The sequence below is a fragment of the Myiozetetes cayanensis genome, unplaced genomic scaffold, assembly GCF_022539395.1.
Source record: "Myiozetetes cayanensis isolate MyiCay16 unplaced genomic scaffold, myiCay2020 scf1, whole genome shotgun sequence".
Taxonomy (NCBI): Eukaryota; Metazoa; Chordata; class Aves; order Passeriformes; family Tyrannidae; genus Myiozetetes; species Myiozetetes cayanensis.
The window spans coordinates 87,733,466-87,755,561 of NW_026086604.1; the positions used below are offsets into that span (position 1 = coordinate 87,733,466).

A 22,096-nucleotide genomic window follows, 5' to 3' on the forward strand; every position below is an offset into this window, starting at 1 on the left:
TTTTTTGGTTTTTAACAATGTAAATAGATTTTCACAGTATTATAGTTTCTCTCTGAAATTTGATTTCCTGCCCTTCCTCATAAAAAGACTTATTCAAAAATTAGGTTACAGGGAAAACAGATTTAATTAAGTTCATAATATTACAATTCTTAAAGTATTTCAATAAATTAAAAGTTAGTTGAAAGTTTTTAAATATTGTAGTGCATTGATGTGTCATTTATGAGAATTCAGCTGATGAATTTTAAAACTACATTGGGGATAACGTTTTTTGGGTCAAACTCATTGAAGTCTAATACAAAAATTCACAAACCAGTTATTCATGAATCTCTCTTACTTTGTGATACAAAACATAGACTATCACTAAGGAAATGGATTTTCTCTTAAAGGCATCCAGTAAAGCTCTGCATCTCATTGTTGGTTAGTCGGCAATAGTAACAAAATGTTTTCTTTGAAGTTGAATATGATAGTAACAGCATGGTTTGGTTTGCTCACAGGATCCAAAGCCTTTTCTTCCCCTTAATCCCTAAGCATATTGTGGACTAGCATTATATCCCAAGAATACACTTTTGGAAGTCTTTCTGTGATGTTATCTGGCACCCATTTAAGAGTCTGTGTTAACTTTAGGGCTAGAAGAAAGTAAAGTTTTTCACTTGACTCAGTAGAAAACAATTTAAATCATTTCAAGATGCAGAATGACTCTGGTATTCAGAGCAGGCTAAAATATTGAAGGGAATTGAGGCTATTCAGTACTCGTTAAGGGGAGACCCAAATTTGTGTGCCTCCAAGTCAACTTGGCCAGCACATCTGCTTTCACACCTATGTTCTTCTGGAAAGTAAAATGGGAGTTCGACATATAGAGGGTGTCCAACAGACAAACGTTCCCCATTTTTCATATAGCTGTTGCCTCAGCTGGGAATTGAGAGGTGTTTTCTACTGTCTCACAAATAAACCTAAGCTGACGTCATTTTTGCCTGCCAGCCTCTCAGTGTGATTTCACATTGGAAAAGCAACATGAACTATTAGATAAAAACTGGTTGAGAAATGGGGTTCTGTCTCTGACTTTTCCTTTCACCTTTTGTTTGGCTTTGATCTTCACCTCCTCATGTTCCTGTTTCCCTGTTTCTATTGATATGTTACTAGGTAAATGGCTTTGAAATCAACACCTAAACAGAGTAGGTGGTAGCAGTACTGAACACAAGCCTTAATCTAGTGAGCTGCAGAAAATAATCAATTACACTGTAACAAAAGAAATATATTAGCTCCAATTCTGACTGATCTTCAGCACCTGGCTCAATAAGGAACCCAGGTAGGAGAAGAGATAACATCATGGCAGACCCCCAATATATAACTGTGCCATTAGCAAACAAGCCTCCCACGTTTTAGCTATTTCCCTGGTTACTCTCACCTGCTCCCAATCTCTTTTCTCTGAGCCCAGTTCCACATGCTCAGCCCCCTGCACTTCAGAGAATTGTGCCCTTGCTTTCCCCTCAAGTCAATCAACATCATCTTGCCCGAGGAGTTTTCCCTCTGGCTTCCATCATGTTTTCCCTCTGCCTTTCTACAGTTATCTCCTACAGTGTGTACATTTCCTCATTCCTAGTCTTATTCCACCTTCTGCATTCAGGTGAGACATTTTCTCCTTACTGCCTGCATGCCAGTGGAGAGGTCACACAGATACCAGGTTGAAGGCAAGCTTACCACCCTGAGTAGCTGGTCATGAAGTATTTGTCACATACCTTTAGTACTTCCTCCTGGCTGCCAGTATTTCTACCTGCATGCTTTCCTACCTCTCCCTAATAGTGTTGTACCTTAAATCTAAGGTGTACTCAGTTTAAGCCCATTAGATGTCCTCCTGGTCTTGAAGATATTTCTGTTCTCATTTCTTCTTAAGAAGGGATGAAAGACCACTACTTTCCTAAATACAGTGAGAGAAGTAACTCTGTCTTTCATTGAGCTGTTTCCTTTAGTTTTATTTCTTTGTTTTTCTTTCCCAACAGCTCTGGTTTACACACAGGTGACAGTGTTACAAAAACAGGACCTGGGGGCCTTCCAGACATGAGACAAGTGCCAACTGTTGTGATCGAATGCGATGACAATAAAGAAAATGTGCCTCATGAACCTGACTATGAAGATTCTTCCTGCCTCTATCCAAGACAGCAAGAGGAAGAAGAGGAAGATGAAGAGGAGGATAACTCATTATTTACAAGTAAGACTCATTCTATCTTTCCTTTCTCACATGTTTAATTTTCAGTCTGAACTTACAATACACAAGGGAAACAAAAAGCCTGTGTACTCTCTTTCTTGACTGTGGCTTTTGCATCTCTCAGGGCTTGACTATGTGGACATGCTAATCCAAAATAACAAGTAGTATGAATTCATAATGATTTCCCTAATCCACGTGAATCCCTGTCTGGGTAGCTCTCAGACTAAATTCAAATGATGGGTATTGGCTTATATTAGTTCACTTAGAAATTTTGGCTTCATTTTCCCAAGTGTGAACATACTTTCAAAGGGGTCCCAATCAGAGGACTGGGCTCAGATAAGAAGAGGTTAATTGACAGCCATATCACAGTTACAGACTGGGAAGGGACCTGTGGCCCCTTCCTGACCTCTCTAAGAAAACCCACCTCTTGACTCAGCACGGTATCACAGGACTCTCCCATGAAGACAAGGTAGAGTACTTTGCATACAATAACTGTTTGACATCCTACACACTGACCTGAAGTTTCAGGCCCCAGGATTTCTTTTTTTCTGAAAACTGGAAGCAGTACAATCAAACGACACCCTTTTTAAAATGCACAAAGATACTAAAACAGGCATACTTAATCTTCTCAGGACCCTCCCTTACCCTGCAAGTGAAATTAAGCAGTGTTTGCTCTTAAACCTAAAAACAGAGCAGAAACGCACTATCTCACACTCTCCTGCCAAAGGCCAAAACCTCTCATGGGTTTGTCTCTCTCTGTCTGTTTGTGTCTGCCTTCCTTGTTCAAACTGCTTTGGACACAAGCCTCAGAAAGCAAGCATGAGCCATGAAAGGCTACTTGTTTTCACAGGGTCTTTATCACTGTCTGGGAAGCAGTGTCAGTTAACCTACGTGCAGTTCTGTGCTGCTTCTGATTGACTTTTGATTCCTTCTAGTGCTAGCTTAGATGTCTTGATATTACATTGCAGGAGGCACTCAGATACCTCTCTCTTCTAACATGCTGTAACTTTGATGCCTGCCCAGGTTCTGAGGTCAAAGTCATTCATTACATTATGTGGTTCAGAAACTGTGCTAGAGGAAGCTACGGATGCTAGTAGCAATTTTGAGACAAGTCCTTCTTCTCCACTCCCCTCTATGGAGCAATATAACAATTTCTTTTTCCTGTATACCTACCAATTTCAGCTTTTCTCTATCATGATATGAATTGAGGTTAATTGAGCACATGAAGTTAATGACATCCCTTTTCCCACAGTCCATACCAATGTAAACGAGAGCCTCATATCCTCTCTTGGCTAGTACTTCTTTGCCAGTTGCATGCTGTAATGAAATGATGACACCTCTTTTGGCAGAGCCTCTCATCTCTCCCACAGGTTCCCTGGCGAGGAAAATCTGCAGGAAGGACTCTTTAGCAATCAAACTAAGCAACAGGCCTTCCAAGAGAGAGCTGGAGGAAAAGAACATCCTCCCCATGCAGACTGATGAAGAGAGGCTTGAACTTAGGCAGCAGATTGGGACAAAGTTAACAAGGTAAGAGGCAACCATTTTTCTTCACTCTTGCTTTTAGAAATATGTGGTGGGATGCAGTTTTTATCCTTAGTCTTTAAACATTAGAGATCTGTCACAATGTTCAAGAGGAAAAGCTATGGGGAGGAAGAAAAAGACTCTAGACATTATTTCTGCTCCAGTAAAACTTCCCATACAACTTTCCTGGCATATGCTATGTGAACTTTGATTGTGTTAAGTATCAATAGGAGCTGTTTGGATTTTCTTTTTGGTGCATCAGTGGGAAATATTCAGCTTTGGTAACATTTTAGACTGTAGCTGCAGGTGCCATTTTATAAGCTCTTAGTTTGGCCAACGGGCAGAGGTATAACTTTCTCTTCTCACTGCATCTCCATAAGTAGCTGAGACTTTTTCTGGTCCAAAATACTTAAGTCCTTCAGTACTTACCTTCTTGGGTCAGGTTGGACAGATTTACCCTGTCAAGACACTTCCTTCTTCTTCATAGCAGTGTTACTCACCAGCTGTAATGGCTTTCCATTTTGCATGGGGTATAGAGGGATGGCCATTAAATGTGGAAGATTTCTGATAACAAAAATTAGTAAATTGAGGTTAGATAGAAATCTCTGAGAACCTCCTATGCTCCAGCCATGATTTCTGTAATCAATTTTAACACCAGTATGTTGTCAGCTTGGTCATATGTAGAGCTGGTGAATGCTGTTAGTCACCCTCCAGTGTGACTCTGGAAAACCTCAAGGAGATGACTGGCCAGTTGTTGGGAATTTTCTTGTGGGTTTTATTTTTTTATTTTTAGGGTGGATAAGGGGGGAACACTGTTACCATGTTGTGGAGATAGGATGAATAGGAGCTCCTGGTAAATAGCACTTTCGGCATTTGATTGACTCTTTTCCATGACTTTACTCTTTTTCATTTATCATCTATTTGGAATAAAGTTACCACATCTTTCCAATCTGTCTTTGAAAGTCTTTGTGCTGGATCATGCTTAGCCTACTCCAAGACCTGTCTAATTTTTCAGTATTCTTGCTGAGGGGCCTTAGCAGTCATGCCCAAAATATGTAAGATGGTACTACACTGTTGCTGGTAGTGTGATTTTTCAGTTCAATCTTTATTCAGCCTAATACCTTGTCAGACTGTAGCTAGACATGAAACTCTGGGTCCCAAAGAACAGTACAGAACAATAAGGTCCCAGTGTTTTATATGATTCATTTTGAAGAGTTGAAATTTTTATCTCTTAGCATATCTCACTGCTTGACCTTGCAATGACCTTGGACAGCACTTCCACTGTGTTGCCCATTTGCCTAAATTACCTAGGTCTCTCCAAAGTTTTCCAACTCTGGCTGATGAAGGAAGGTAGTGTCATTCACAAGTATTGATTCTGCACAGCTCACTGTGCCCCAGGTCTTTTTCATTATAAGTATTTTATTTCTCACATCTCCAAAACCTGCTTTTTCTGCAGTTAAGAATGTTTCTTCAGCATATGCCTTTTTAACAAGGGAAGCTAATTTTGGCAATACCCAAACCCCTTCCTGTCTAAGACCCATATTCTCATAATGTTGTTTTTCTCCCCAGTTGCAGTTCTGCTAATTCAGTCTGAGCCATAATACTTGATCTTGTCTTCTAATATTGCCCCTAGAACTTAGGGGCAATCACAAATAGTTCAAATAATTAAAACTGTGTATATACGAGTTAAAAAAATAGCTGAGCTGAATGAAAATGTTTCCTTCACACTTTATCTAAGTGTAAAATCATTGAAACTGGTAGAATTTCACAAGCCTTAACTGGAATGGTACAGTTGCCATTTAATTGACCTTTTAATTACTAGTATTTACAACTTAGCATCTCATCCTTTTGAGTAATTGAAAACAGTGAAGAAATATGAGGACAGAACAATTCTGCTCATTTTTAACATGAAAGAAGACACAGACATTTCAGCAGCAAGCAGAGAGGTGCCTGTCTTACCACTGCATTGTATCTAAATGTAATGTATCCATGTGCCCAGACTGTTGAATATTACATTAAAATAGAATATTTCAATTTGAACAGTATTTCTTCACTGTCCAGACTTCATTACTGAATTCATCCTTTGCTGTTGCTCGATAATTGTCACACAGTGATGCAAATGCCAAGCAAAATTAAAGTAGTGAAGCATTTATAGTCCTTAGAGAAGATGCTAGATGCAGACTATAATTGCAGCTGGCAGTTTTGGATTTCAGAGGGATTTGTATTGCTCCACCAATGGTCCCCTAGGGTTTAAAATAGCCAGCCAATCAGATCATATATGCTACTTACAGAAGTAAAAAATGCAGAATAAAAACTTCAGCATATAGTTATTGTCTGTAATGGATCAATTAATTTTCACCAAGAGGCTGATTAGGATACTTCAGTATTTATGCATAATCCTCACAGTATTTAGTCTGGAAGAGCTCATTGGCTGCCACGTTTGGCAGATCAGAATTTAGTACTATAAAGAGGATGTAATTTTTAAAGATGCTTATAGCCAGGCATATTGAGATTGGCCACTGACATATTGTGTGGGACCAAAATCATCCCAGGTGTAGTTCCTCCAGCGTTATTAGAGTCACACTGGGAATCGGTTTGGCAGAGAACAGTCTGTTCAGATCCTGTTTAAATGTAGCTTGGAACCTCTGAACCTAGGGTTAGTCCCAGGAAATTGTTATGACTCTATTATTGCATCCACCAACTGGAAGAGAGACTCCAGAGCAGATTTCACTGTGTTGCCTGATTCCCATGCTGGGAGGGTGGTGCCTTGACTTACACCAGATCAGCTGTAAGGTAAGGCTGCAGGGACTGTATCTTATAGCAGGATCTGGCCCATTACACACCTAAATGTTAGTTCAGCCATGAGATAAAATCACTGTGCTTATCATAGGAACACTTCACATGAATGTAGTCCTTTGCTGGTTTGTATCCTGTATCATGGCTCAGCACACATAGACCCAAGCAAAAATGGAGCTTCTTGCCCAAGGTGGGAAAATATGTCTTAGGAAAGGCAGGAGATCCTGCATCATGTGAATTCCAGCCACATGAATAGGCCACTGCCCCATGAGCAGTCTTCAACAGTAATTAAGGCAACTAGTTACAGCAACCGCTTAGAAGGCCTCCTGCTCTAAACAAACCGTAACAGATTACTCGAAAATGGCATATGTACTATGAAGCAAGGAGCAAAAATAGTGAATTAAGATGCAGAACTTCCAGCTCATAACCGCATGTGACCTGGGAATACTAAATGGGTGCTGGAGGCCATGTTCTTGTCTGCTAAAAACCTTTACAGCTCCATTAACTTCTACTCTGAAGTGCAAACCTTCTGTGCTAAGTAAATCTTTAAGTGGGTATCGGGTTTGGGGATTTTTTTTGGGGTGGTTTGGCTTTTTGTTTGGTTGGGGGTTTTTTGCCTGTTTAGCTTCTCCCAAACTCCTCCTCTATTTTAACCCTCTGGTGCCTGCACAGCTTCACAGCTGCTCAAGAAGTTTGTATATGCCACTGTAAGACAGAAGGGAGAAAAACAGGGGTATGGAAGTTAACAGAGGTCTGGAAGACAGAGGGAAAAGACAGATATACCCCTTCTGCCAGTCTCCCTGGCTGTGTTGGACATGCTGGGAAGCATGGGTCCCCTGGCTGTTCAGGTTAGAGCAGGGGCCAGCAGGACCTGTGTTTAGCTTTCGGTGGCTATCAGTGTGAGAGGAATGGGGCACATCTGGGCTATGCCTGTGAAACTTGGAGGTTCTCCCAGGGCAATGATTAATGCATTGCCTGCCAGGAACCCCTGGTGAGGAAGAGGGCCAGCACTGGTGGGTGATGGACAGCAGAGCCACATGTCTCCCAGACACTGCAGGACTATCTCTGGTACTGAGACAGATGCTTCAGTGCCAGTCCTGGCGTTTCTGTTTCACCAAGGAATCACAATTGGGTCATAAGAGACGATGCAGACTTTCAATCAACATATTATGTAGTAAGCACAAGAGCCCTTTAGAAAAACACCAGACTTTGCTGAGGACTTTGCACTCCCTTAAACTTGGAAGACCTGGTTTCCTTGTGTTTCTTTCCCAAAGTCTCTCCCATACGCTGAGACAACGTGGATCTTTAAACTATGGCTGATAAGCCACGTATCCTTTAGAAAGCCTAGAGAGGCTTTCTAAAGCACTCAAGTCTTTTTTGAGTCTTTTAACCCCCCAGGTCTTATGAAGTTGCTCATTAGCAATTAGATACAGGAGTATTAAAGCTGAGATTTTGGTCCTCTGCTTTTCAAGAACACATGACAGCGTCTTTGTCTTCCCTGAATTGTTTCCATCCTGGCTTTTCCTACCTGCTGGAATAGGATAATAATACCAAAACAATCTGGTAATCCAGTGGTTATTATCATGTTGCTAATAAACAATGTTAAGGGAACTTCTTGGTATGTACAGTATTATTACTGGTCAGCATCACGTCTGTCTCATCAGCACACTCCTACCCATCCTGGGGAAGAGGGCAGGCTGACTATAGGTCAGGAGTCAGAGGAGGCACATAAAGGCTGTCCACAGGCAAGCAGTGCTTGTCAAGGACTGCTGCCCTTCACTGGCAGGTGCCACAGGCAGCCCAGTAAGATTTTGCAGTCCAGTAAGAGTTTGTGCTGTGCTGCTGCCAAGAGCTGTTAGTTGCAGGGATCATGTTTAACCCAAGGCTGTGCCCAGTGTGAAAGCAAAGAGACATGAGGTCGGGGAGCAGCCCTCTGCACATTAACAAAATAATAAAATGAGAAACAAATAAGGAAGAAAGTAACAAACTACCTATTGCCACTCTTGTGACTTTGAGGGATGCTTTTCCTGTTGATCAACTGAATCCTGTGAGTGTGGCACTGTATATGTTCTGCTGGCTTTAAATGTTCTGCTTGCCTTAAAGCAGTGAATCAGTGGCAAGCTCATCTATCAGATATACAGTAGAGCTCTGCATTGGTTTTTCTATAGCCCTGGATTTATTCACTACAATACAGGGTGCTGTCCTCGCACAAGCAAGTGGAAAATCTTGATCTGAAGCAATATAAATAATGTATTGCAAGTATCATGAGGCAATAGATCACAGAGACACTCTGTGTGTGCATATAGCTCTAAATAAGTACACTTGAGATACGGCCATGCACACCTGCTAGATGTGTTTATAGTCCCATTGATGCTTTGGAAATAGTACCAAGATGTCTGTGACTGAGAAATGTAGCATGAGAAGTCATAAAACTTTATGGAGTGGCAGGTTTGACAGATGATGGTCACCTACTACCTTGTTCAGAAAGGTAATCTACTCTATGCATTCCCTGATCAATACTATATCTTCCTCTGCTGTACTGAAAAAAGCTGCTTAGAAACAGAAATCCTGTGATGAAACGAACTTGGTAAATTCCCACAAGTATAAAACATTACCATTGATTTTTTTTTAAATGTCATGAGGCTGCCTGAAAGGTTTTTGGACTTGTTCAGATCAGGTACTAGAAAGAATAAGAAAGAAGAGCAGAAAATAGGACAGTTTGGGAAAAGGATTGCACCTTGAGCATTACCAAGAAGGTGACAGATATTACCAGCGCTGAGGAAGTGTCAGTCTTACAGGCTTGCACAGTTGTTGGAATGTGCAGCAGTTCCTTCAGAGATCTAAGGGGACTGAATAGTCTGAAATGATCATTTTTATTTACTAAAATTTAGGCTGTGAAGAGATTCAGCTTTTTGAAATGATTGATTATTTAAACAGTGTTGCAGTTCCGTTAAGGGGAGGGTTTATTCAGCCAGAGGATGGCAGCATGATGGTCCCCACTGAGCGTGGCTGAATCTCCTCATGACTGTTCCCTATCTGGTGCTGTGGAGGGCATTTTTGTGTCCTCCCCGTCTCCGAGTCATTTAGGGATAAAAAGAATGGGCAGACAGTGGGATTAGGCTTTATTCATAGACCTCATTTTGTTGGGTAACGTGAAATAATTTCTTCCTAATTACGTTTGACTGCAGTTACGTCTGCAATTCTCACACTTATTGTTAGCTTCCACTAATGAGAGAAAAGCAAGTGCCTAAAGCAAGAGCTCATCCCTGACGGCAGCACGCACGCATACGTGTGTACCGCTTGCCTCCTCACATGTCGGGTGCTGGGGATAAATCACACGGAAAATGGGATTGTGGTAAACAAGCTCATCTAAATCCTGGATTAGAGGGGACAATGCGACAGCGCTAGATACATGAATGGGGGTGACTGAGAAAAGCTGCAAAGGGCTGAGCCTAGGCTTTAACTGTGATGGTAGCTAGGGAAAACGGCATTTTTTTACTTTTAGTTTAGCTTCAGAGGAAGCTCTTCATTTGTGGAAACCCCAGGGGAGCTATCTAAATTGCCCTTAGCATCTGGAGGAAGGCAGAAAAAGCAGGTGATTATTTATGGGTGACAAGCTGAAACTGAGCCATCACTACACATCTGGGCTCAACCGCAGGGAATAAATACTCAGAGCAGAACAGGTCTGAGTTCTGCACGTGGGTACAGGTGCAAGATGGGCTCTTTTCTGTCATCTATGTCCTGGTGAGCTCTATTGTGCTGAAAAGAAAGGTGGCTTTGTAGTTAAAGTACTCTGAGAAGTCTGCATCTTCCATGAGCTTTCCAGCCTCAGGCAAGCCACTGAAAGAGACACATGCACACACATAGATATAGATATATATATATTTAAGGTATTTTGGGGGGGTCTCAAAATGTACATATGTGTCTATGAACTTTGCTGTCTATGACAGTTGGTCAAGTAGTGGAATTTTCCAAAGTTTGTGTGCTTTGGAATAAAAACACCCAGATACCAAGATCTCTTTAGGCATCTAACTCTGTGTTTCAGTAGGATAAGTATCCGCATTTTTGGGTGCAGTTTGTGCTTGTCTCTTTATATTAGGAATTTATGTTTATCTCCATGGCTAGCATCATCATTCATCACAGAAAAAAGCATCTAACATCATGAATGATGCTATTACTATTGTTTTGATAGTTGATAGTTGTTTTGCATTTCATAACTAGCAGCATGAGTTTGCTTCCTCTGAGTAATTTGGTTAGGCAAAAGGTCAATGGAGCAATCAAGGGAAAGGGGAGGTGACAGTGTCACTGCAAAACACATCACCTCTGCATGCTTTTTCCTATGGGGGATGGTCAGTCTCCTTAACCTTTGCAGCTCCACCCTGGAATGGGATGAAACCCCGCCCCCATCAGTTTTGCTGAACCAGGGCCAGCAGATGTTTTGTTATTTATGAAAGCAGAGCCTCACAGAGTGGATATAGTCTGTCCTTGGGCAGACGTGTCTCTCCATGTTAGAAGGTGGAGCTCCAAATGTAAAGAGACATTTTATTTATATTACTATAAAGGAGGAGGAAAGTTGTGCTGAGGAGGGGGATGATTTTAATGGTAGGCAACAGGCAGCAGGAAGCGACATTTGAGGGCAAGGTCTCCCCAGAGGCACCCATGTGATCACTGATGAAATGGAAAGTGTTTTCTCCATGTCAGAAGTTCATTTCAATAAGAGATGTCACCAGCCCAGAAAGGAATTTCTTATTCCTGGGGTCTGTCACTGCTCCCCACTGCCTGCTCTCATGGAAGCAGTTCAAGTCACGCCACACTGTCATTGCAGCATCTGTTTCTCCCATTCTATCTCTGCAGAAGTCAAGGCAGAATATATTATGGGGTCACAATTTCACCTTCACATTTCCTATACTCTTCAGCCCCCTGACACAGTCTGTATTTGCAGTCTAATTCAGGCTGTCAACAGAGCTGAGACAAATATATTAAGTCTACCTTAATTTCCTTTGTAGTTTCAGTGAGGTGTGGTATCCTTCATTTTCTGCCCCAAATTGATTGCAGTACTGCTTTTAGTTGTCAAACTACTGTCAGCTTTTATCTAAGAGGAAGCCACATTTCTCTGCTGGGCAAAATAATTCACAGTGATATAATGCAAGCTTGTGGCAGTAGCAAAATAATGTATTTTGGTAATAGAAATAGTCGTATGTCTCCAGTAAACAAGAGGCCACATGGAGTCCATGCAGTACTCTCTTTTGAGTAAAAGCATGGCATTAATAAAAACAGGTGAAACAAACACAAGCAAGGAAGTAGCTAGTTCAAAATATTATATTCTGCCTTTAAAAATTAAGGTGGTTTGTTGGTTTTGTTTTTTTCTCTTGCTGGTTAATACTGACAATTTTAGGTCAGCTCCATAAAGAACTAGCTCATAAATTTCCACTTTGAAAGAAATCTAACCACAAATCTTCATATTTTCTGTCTGCTGATTGGGGGGAATTAATCACAAACACAACAGTTGCTTAGCTTGGATCACCTTGTAATTTCTGTAAAGGAAAAAAATCACATAGCAGTACAAGTAAATAAAAGAAGCAGAATGGTAGGAATGGATTTCATTTTATAGGCTGATGATTATAAAATGGAGAAATTACTCTTTAAGCAAAATATTTAACCTCTCTCAGAAGTTACAGTTTGCATTTCCCCCCTCCCCGCCCCTTCAGTGTATTGTGGCCTATTTGGCAACACATGTGCAGGAGATTTAATACAGGCAATCCTTGTAAAGCAGTCAAACACATAAACACAATTTTTTATCCTGACTCCAAATGGCTTTTAAAATATATGTGTGCTCATATATGTGCATCGTGGCTATTACTAGGAGTACAAACAGGACTGCTAGGGAAATAAGTCTAACTTGTGTACATGGTCATCTGTCTATGTCCAGAAACCCAAGAGCTTCACATGCAGGCTATTGTTTGTGAGTAAACAGAAGTGACTTTTTGAAAAGTACCAAGTAAGATTTAATGTTTTATAGGTTTGTTTTATATGGGACTAAATGTCTTTTGGACAAATATACCAAGAAAGCAATTATACTTACCATTACACCTGGTACCATTATGTAAGGTTGGAATTTTGCATATTTTCTGTAAGACAGAGTGTTAACACAAAGATCACTTACAGATCAATAAGGACTTTTTTGCATACACACAGAAAAATTACAACCAGTCTTTTAGAGGCAAGTTTGGATGGGAATTAAGCTCCTGTTTCAGTGCACTGGGATTCATAAGCACTGCACAGACCATATGTGGGAATTAACCAAAGCCCTTAGCCTCAGACCTGACCATGTAAAATTACCATTTATGTTAATAAATTTAGTGAAGAGAACACGTTCTCCTCTGTGGTAGACCACATCAATGTGTTTCTAAGTGTGCAGCCTGTAATATTCATTGCTTACCTTTCTGACAATAAACAACTTTCAAGCCAGCAAACTACAGGGAAAGCACATTAGCACCAAGATAAATTCAGTAACTTGCTTCTTCACAGGCATCGCTGAGTTCAGGAGGCAGCAACACTACTGGTTAATGAATAATTAATAAAACAAGCATTCAATGTATTGTACTTGCTAAATGAGCAAGCATCTATAATGTCAGCTGGACTATTTATCCTGAAGAATATTGCAGTTTTTCAGCATGCTGGGAAAGTCTTCACAATTTCCTTTATTGCAGTAATCAAGACAGAAATGGTCTTCCTGCCTCCCCGCAATCAACTGGCTTTGATTTAAAAGGTAGCCTTGCAGGCAGGAGACCCTGATCTCGGACAGCTGGGGCTGCAGAGGTGCCAGCCTGCTTCTCCAGTGGGGAACAGGGATGGTTCCTGGACCAGACATCAGTTACCTGGTGGGATGGTTGCACACAAACCCCGTAGGGGGGAGCAGGCAGGGGGATCTTAGGTTTGTATTGTCATAGAATGGTTTGGGTTGGAGGGGACCTTAAAGATCATCTAGTTCCAACCACCCTGCCATGGGCAGCAACACCTTTCACTAGATCAAGTTGCTCAAACCCCATTCAACCTGGCCCTGAATACTTCCAGGGGTGGGATATCTGCCACTTCTCTGGACAACCTGTTCCACTGTCTCACCATCCCGACAGTAAAGACTTTCTTCCTAATATCTAATCTAAACCCACTCTCTGTCAGTTTAAAGCCATTGGCTCATCCTATCACTACATGTCCTTGTCAGAAGTCCCTTTCCATCTCTCTTGTTGGCTCTCATAAGGTACTGGAAGGCTGCTGCATGTAAACTGTGAGTACATGCCCTCACAGAAGCTACAGGGAAAGGTCCCTGCTCATCTGCCATGAAGGTCTCTTCATGGCCCCATCAGCTTGCCCGCCTCCAGCTAAGCCTGCAAGCAGCATGGACAATAAGATCCTTCAGCCTATTGGGCTGCACAGGGAAGTTGGAGCACCTGGTCTATGGTCCCTGGCTTTCCTAGAGCACCCTCTGCCCCTCTGCAAGGGGGCAGCTTCTTTTGGGCAGCTTCCCTGCCCCAGGGAAGCTGTAAAATCCAGGGTTCAGTTATAAAAAAACGAGGGCAGGCAGCCCCTCTGACGGGAACTGGTTTGTTTGTAGTCAGGTTTACAGACACACTGCAGCTGCACATCAGTCTTGAAGTGGGGAGCAACTTCTCTGGTGGCAGTTTGATGTCTTCTTGAATCTTTCCATTCAGAGATTCTCCAGTTGATCCCAAAACCTCCCTCTGCTCCTTTCAGGAAAAGGAGTGGCTGATGTTCCAGGGGTGGAACATCTCCTGAAACTCTTTCCTTTTTCCTAGTTAGCAGCTGCATGTAAATGCCTGGCATCCTTCACCCTCAGGTTAGGCCAGGACCATTCACCCTTCCCTTGTTTGGGCAGACATAAAAGATGAGATAGAGAGACCTGGGCAATTGCAAGCATCACAGAGCTATGTGATACGCCATCATTTCATCTTCCCCTCAGACTAGACTAGCAGAGAAAATCTAATACTCCACTGCAGTCAAGAGCTGCCAACACTTTGCACTGCACTGTTTCATGACAGCAAAGGGCTCCGTCACGGTTTCAAATGTAACATGACAGATTAAAAAAGGCTCAGCAGCAGTGAAAAGATATGATATTTGCCTCTCACACATTTTTGGGAGGTACTTTTATTTGCCCTTGTCTTGACTAATTCTTCTCTTCAGAGTCTTTATTCTGTCCTTTTTCTTGTTGTGTTTTGGTAATGCCCTCCACCCCATCTTGATTCAAGATACTGTGCAGCACTTGGCCTCAATTTGAAGGATTTTGGAACAGATATAAAGACAGGGATGGGGAAATGCAACACATCAGTGAGGGAATACCAGGCATGACAGCTCACTTGTCTCAACATCTTCCCTGATTATTGCACACTTGACTGCCTCACGTTTGATTCTCCCACCTGCCCATCACCATACCTTGCCTTACTCTCAGCTCTGTGCACTTGTCACTAAACATGTCATGTTTTAACAACTAGGGCACATGTTAAAATCTTCCAGAGAACAATGCTCCCTCACTATTCAGCATACAGGTATATCTGAAAGGATGAATTTGACCCAGCATTACTAAAAATTCAGTGCCATCCTTATTTTCTTTAATATTTCTTTGGTTGGTCATGGCAACTGGGAGAAGTCCTCCCAGATAAGGAGGAAAGCAAATGTCACTCCTATATTCAAGAAGGAGGAGTCAGGGAATTATAGGTCAGCCAGCCTCACCTTGATCACTGGGAAGGTGATGGAACAGCTGATCCTGGAGGATTAGGCATGTAAAGGACAAAAAAGTAGTAGTAGTCAACATGGATTCACAAGGGGAAGGCATGCATGATCAATGTGATGAACTTCTACAATGAAATGACTGATCTGGTAGACAAGAGGGGAGCAGTAGATAATGTCTATGTAAGTCTTCAGTGAGCCTTTCAACATTGTCTCCCGTAAGATTCCTACCTTGTCCAGGTGTGGGCTGGATGGGCAAATGGATTGAGAACTCTGAATGGCTGATCCCAGAGGCTGGTGTTGAATGGCACAAAGTCTAGTTGGACTCCAGTAATTAGTAGTGTATCCCACGGGGTCGATGCTGGGTCCAGTCCTCTTTAACATCATCCATTAATGATCAGAATGAGGGGCAGAGTGTATTCTCGGCAAACTTGCTGATGTCACCAAGCTGGGAGGAGTGGGTGATGCACCAGAGGATTGTGCTGCTATCCAGAGGGACCTTGACAAGCTGGAAGAACAGGCTAACAGAAGTCTCATGAAGTTCAGCAAAGGCAAGTGGTAAGTCCTGTACCTAGGAAGGAACAACCCGATGCACCAGTATGTGCTGGGGGCCAACCAGCTGTAGAGCATCTAGAAGCAAAAGGATCTGGGGGTCCTGATGGACACCAAGTTGGACATGAGCCAGCAACTTGGGGGAAAAAATAGGGCCAATGGTATCCTGGGCTGCATTAGAAAATGTATTGCCAGGAGATCAAGGGATGTAATCTTTTCCCTCTACTGGGCATGGGCAAGGCCACATCTGGAGTGCTGTGTCCACTTCTGGCTCCTCTGTAGAAAGGAGATATGGGCATATGTGAGAAAGTCCAACGAAGGGCCACAAAGATGATAGAGATGATGAAATGGAGCATCTCTTCTGTGGGGAAGGCTGACAGAGCTGGGACTGTTGAGCTTAGATAAGAAAAGGCTCAGGGGATCTTACCAATGTGTATAAATACCTGAAGGAAGGGTACAAAAGGGATAGAGCCAGGCTCTCCTCAGTGGTGCCTATTGACAGGATCAGAGGCAACAGGCCTGAACGTCAGGAAACATTATTTTCCCTGTGACGGTGACCAAGCACTGCCACTGGTTGCCCAGGGAGGCTGTAGAGTTTCTCTCCTTGGAGATATTCAAAAAGTCTTTTGGGCATGGTCTTGGCTCTGGTGGCTCTGCTTGAGCAGGGGCATTGGACCAGATGACCTCCAGAGATCCCTGCCAACCTCCACCATTCTGTGATAGCACAAGTTATCAAAAGAGCTGACAAAGTCAGTGTGTATTAGCAACATCTTTGCCTTTTGAAGTGTATGGCTGGGGTTTTTGTGTGTGTGTGTGCCTTTGGCACTGCAGAGTGGCCAAGTTCTGTCTCAGGCTTCCCAAATCATGACTCCCTTCACTCCTCCCAGTCTAAGGTGAATATTTTCTTAAAGATATTCTGATGCAATGTTTGACAAATTTCTCCTGCTTTCGGTTATTGCACAATGGCTGTGTCAGCACAGACAATTTAGCCAAGTCACAAGCTTTGACAAATGCTTGTCATGACATGTAGACCATAAAATTCTCTAGCTTACTTCAGTCCCAAGAGAATATGGGGTTAGCCCTTGAAACCAAACTCCTTGTGTTGTGCTCTATGGAAAAAAATAACCAGGACTCAGTTTCTAAACAAGAACATCTCACAGACAAGCTGTGTTTGCATGGAAATCAACTCCAGACACCCAGCTTCTCTCAACATGCATTTCTCTCAGCCATGCACCTCCCCATCCCCTCAGTCCAACTCTGCCTTAGGAAAAATATAAAAAAAACCAAACCAGAGTCCCAGTTTCACTTCTGAGAGTTTTCAGTTTCCTTGCACCCTTTTCTCCCTTTCTAGCTATTTGAAGCAGAACCTTAAGATCCACCTTCAAAACTCTGTATCTCTGGGTGAATCCAGAAACAGCAATTTATTATTTTTTCTCAGTTTGGGGAATTGGGAGCCTGGTCTTCTCACAAACATCCCAGGCAGCCTACCTGGTATCTATACAACAGCAATGATCTCCAGTAGTGCATTGTACAGCAATTATTCTGATGGCTCTAAGGAAGAAAACAGGGTGGAAGCATGTATTTGACGCACATTTTGCTAAAAACACTGCTTATTGGAGTTTGAAAAGCTGACAGAGTGTAGCAGTTGTGAGACGTTTTGCCCCCATCCCCCTTCCTTAGCAGCTGGAGTTCATTAGCTGGTGTCAGCAGAGCAAAGTTGTTATTAGCACTAAATAATTTCCAGTCATGAGAGTAGGCTTAACACCCAATAAACTATAAGGTACAGATGTAAATTCAGTGTGCTTGTAAAGCAAAACACAAGTCGAGCATGGCTGTGGCCAATGGGGGCTAGAAGGAGGGCCTGAAAGGGTGTATTCTTTTACTTCAGCTCAATGTGAATACATGAGAAAGTAGTTTTAAACTAAAAATGAGCAGGCACTGTGTCTGTTTGCCCAGGCCATCCTAGCCAGCCTGTTTTAGCACTAATCTGCAGCCTCTCATTGCAGTAGATGCAGTTTCCAGTTTTATGAACACTTTGTGCGTCATCAATAAATGCTTAGAAGGGATTTTTGACAGGGTGATTGTGCTGATTCTCTTCGCTGCCATTTTCTAATCCCCCTGTCCTTGCCATCACTGCAGCTGGAAATGCAAAAAGCAAGTGTATGCCACAAAATCAGGGCACTGAATGCCCAGGACACAGAGATATTTCACAGTCGTGGCATTTGAGTGCCCTGCAGGGAAATCCAGGCTTCTCCTATGGTATGTCAGCAGCCATGAACAAACATACTTTGCTCATCTTGAGTGCAAAGTATTTTAAATATTAATTCTCTTCAGCCTTTCTGCCTGAATGCCAGCAGCATCAACTATTCAGACCAGTAATGAGCTCAAAAAAAAAGTCACCAATGTAAGGCAGTCTTTTTTTAGAGGGCAAACAATTGCAAAAATGTGGATTTTGATAGCACCTTCATTTCAACTGTCACAGGGAAGACATCTACAACACTTTCCAATGAGATTTAAGAAGTGAGGTGTCTGAAGTGTAAAGGAGAAATCATTCTTTAGTTCAACAGGGCCAGGAATAGTTTTCTGTCCTGTTTTTCAAAAGGAAGATGCCATGGAGTGTTCCCTCCCCCTCTGTAGTTAAACATCATCTCTAGTTAAGGAAAAATATAATGAAAAGAATACTGATTTCACCCCAGCAAGCAGAATGTGGTAATGAAACAGGTTTTCACATTGATAAAGTGTCAGGTGGAACTGTGGAATGTACAGGTACCTGATGCCTGATAAAAGTCGGAAAACTACTTCAGTAGTGGGCGAACTGAGCCCCCAGAATTTCAGGAAGAAAATGTAAAAAGCTGATGTCACGCTGTGCAGAAGACAAAGAGAAAGGCTGCAGCCTGATCAGCATAGCACAAGGTTTGAATGTCCCCCTGGAAGTATTTTGTTTCATGAGGAGGGTTTTGTTTATTTTGAAGTTAAGAGTATTTGCCTGGAAATAGGATCTTTGTTACTTTGGAGATTATTGATTCCTGCTGCTAATTTCCTATTTGACGTGATAAGCCTCTTTGTAGCACTCCATTTGTTTTGCTGTGGAAATACATATAAAGCAAAAAGGAAAAAAAAAAAAGATTATCACTTTATAGTCCAAATTTAGCCTCCAGGTAATTATGTGCATCTCAGTAACTTCAAGAGAAGAAAAGGCAGATGGGACAGGAATTCTCCTGAATAAAAAATATTTTGTTAATGCATAGATGTTCTGGCAGTGAAGGTGTTAAATACACACCAGCTGGGAATTTATATAAGGAGCAAATCTCTGGACAGGGTGGTGGAACATGACATTCTCTAGAAAGGTAAGAAATTAATATGCAGTCAGTGATGCAGATACAAAAGAATCAACATTGTAAAACAAAATAACAGATCCAGATGTGACCATTAAATGGCGAGGAATGACCAAGACATCTGCACTGAAGCTTGCAACACAGGTACTGGGGAGAATTCTCCTTGTAACCCACCTCAGTAGATTTATGCTTGTAATTAGCATGGCAGTTACTGCAAGGAGAGTTGTGTTTACTGGAGTTGGTGGAATAAAGGATTTTTTGCATTTGGTACTAAAATGGAACAAAATAATTAACAAGTAGAGTAAGGAAAACTGAATAAAAATAGCAAGTACAGGCATTAATTTTTTATTACACACTGAAAACTAGAATTTCAGGTCAGAATTAAATATTGTCCAATGCATTTTTTAATGCTTTCCAAATATCCTTATTTTTAAGTAAATTATGTCTAGTGAGTTGTTTTTTCAGCTGAAACTACTCACCAAGTTTGACCTCCCCTTGCAGATAGTTTCTGACCTTCTGGAACTCAATTTTCTGGCAATTTTAGTCCTTGTCACAAATGTTTCAGACAGTCCTAATTCTTAATCTTCAAGTGAAAATTTTAGGCATAGCCCTTTGCAGAAAGTCACTGCTATTTATCACCTGCCTTTCGTGAAGTCTGGGGATCTGATATCCCACAGTCTGGGGGTCTGAAATCTCTCTGGCACAAAATAGTTAATCACTCTTAAAGCTCTCAAATTTGTTCACTTCCTGGAATTTTTCACTTCAGTAACAAGACACAGTATGGGCACTGTTCTATTCCCTATGCATCTTTTCTCCTAAAAACCAAACTGTCATGGTTTGAGTTGCTAACACTGCCAACTTCTGTTATAAAAGCTTTTATTTGGAGTTCATATATTGTGGCTGTTCTGAGTCACTGAGTATTTCAGCTTTTGATTCCTTTCACAGAAAGTGGATAAGTTGCTTTTTTTTTTTGACATTACCAATGTAAAGTGCCTACTTGGAGATGAATGTTATTGCTGCACTATTGTTAGTTTACCTTTCTTCGTGCTGGCACTGGTAAAATGGTCTCTAACAAAGTAGCACGGTCGAGGGATATATGTAATACAGGCTGAGAGAGTTGGGATTGTTCAGCCTGGAGAAGCAAAGGCCCTGGGGAGTCCTTGTAGCAGCCTTAGGAGGGCCTGCAAGGGAGATGGCGGGGGACTTTTGACAGGGGCGTGTAGTGACAGGACAAGGGGGAATGGCTTTAAACTGACAGAAGGTGGGTTTAGATTAGATATTAGGAAGAAATTCTTTCCTGTGGGCATGGTGAGACACTGGAACAGGTTGTCCAGAGAAGTGGTGGATATCCCACCCCTGGAAGTGTTCAGGGCCAGGTTGAATGGGGCTTTGAGCAACCTGGTCTAGTGAAAGGTGCTGCTGCCCATGGCAGGGGATTGGAACTAGATGATCTTTAAGGTCCCTTCCACCTCAAACCATTCTATGGTAATTCCTCTCTCTGTTCTTTGCGTGGTCGGTAGCAACAGAAGAGGCTTTATCAAGCTGACCATGTATGTGTTGAGATTGTCGTAAGCAAGCTGGTGAAGCACCCTGCCCAGGTTTCCTTCCTTTAAACCAACCACTTTTTGCATTTTAGATTGACATTTTCCGTGATGGTCACAGATTATTTGGACTGTCAAGCAAAGTTGGTTTATTTGTTTACATGTTTTAAATGTCTCTGGCTTGATATTTTAGTACTGCAGTTGTGTTAGTGTGTATATATATGTGAATAAGAAAATAAGGTGCTGCCTTTTTTTTTCATTAAATAGATTGCATACTGACTGTCTAGAAGTGTAACATACCTGACTAATGCACAGGTCATTTACATACAATCACAATGGTCCATATAAGCATCATGTAGTCACTGTGGTCCACAGAGACCCATCAGGAGGTTTGATCCTCATCCTAAGTAAATATGGGGAAGATAGTTCTTCTATTATGTGATTCAACACTCAACCCTTTCCTAGAGCCAGCAATTGCTTCTCAGCATAAGTAACATTTAAGTATGATGGCAGCAGACTTCTCAGAAGAGGATCTTTAGAGGGGAGTGATTATGGGAAAGATTGCTGGGGCTTTGGAGGGTTGTAGGAGGTCTAGGGAGTGGGGCTGTGCTCCCATTGTCATCCCTCAGCATCCCTCCATGTTTTCTTCCCTGGTCACACAGAACTTCTTCCTTCCTGAAGCATCATTTCCTCTCTCCATCCCAAGGCTACACCACATAAACAGATAAAATAACTGCTTTATTCCAATATTAAACTATGCTCAACAATGCAAACTTCACTGAGCACCAGAAACGGGAGCGAGGAAAATGCAAAGAGGAAAGGGGTTCTGCACTCTTGTCTCTTGCTTGGAGATGGCTCTGCTTTTAAGAGTGTAACTTTTATGGTAAGAAGCACCTGTGTGCTGGAAACTAGAGAGATGTCCCAGATTTGTTTATTCCAAGTTGCTAAAAACACCAGGGGTGATGTTACAACTCCAGTCACAGCTGGCTTGGTTGGGTGACAGAGAGCTGAAGGGGTCTGAGGTCTAGTGTTTGTCAGAGCAGTCCATAGGATGGTCCATGGTGCCCTTCAGCAGCAAAAAACCAAGGATGCATTTGTAAATATATTGATGGTGATCTGGTCTCCTACAGATCTTCCAAACACAAGGTTACACCTAAAAACTGAGTAAGTGTAGAAGTTGGTAGAGGAAGTCTTCAAAAACTAGTGTTTGGAGAAAAAGAATGTTGTATTTAACCAGAAAAAAGTAAGTTACTATAAGGTGTAAGGCAAACAATGTTCCTAAGATTTAGCATCTAGATCTTTCCTTCAAAAATACATCTTTAAATACTTGTTGCTGTTAAGTATGTTTGTTCACAGAGACAAAACTACAGGAGATTTTAAAACAAACCAGACACAACAATGCCTGT

At 41.9% G+C, this 22,096-nt stretch overlaps 1 protein-coding gene across 7 annotated transcripts in view; it reads left to right on the forward strand.

Annotated features, from left to right (window-relative positions):
- Window positions 1–22,096, forward strand: part of PHACTR1 (phosphatase and actin regulator 1) — a 302,097-nt gene that overhangs the window by 251,174 nt on the left and 28,827 nt on the right. For all 7 annotated transcript variants that reach the window (XM_050310010.1, XM_050309928.1, XM_050310224.1 and 4 more), the window contains 2 exons: window positions 1,998–2,206; window positions 3,574–3,730. In XM_050310010.1, the coding sequence (XP_050165967.1) occupies window positions 1,998–2,206; window positions 3,574–3,730 (366 nt within the window). The remainder of the gene's footprint in view (window positions 1–1,997; window positions 2,207–3,573; window positions 3,731–22,096) is intronic.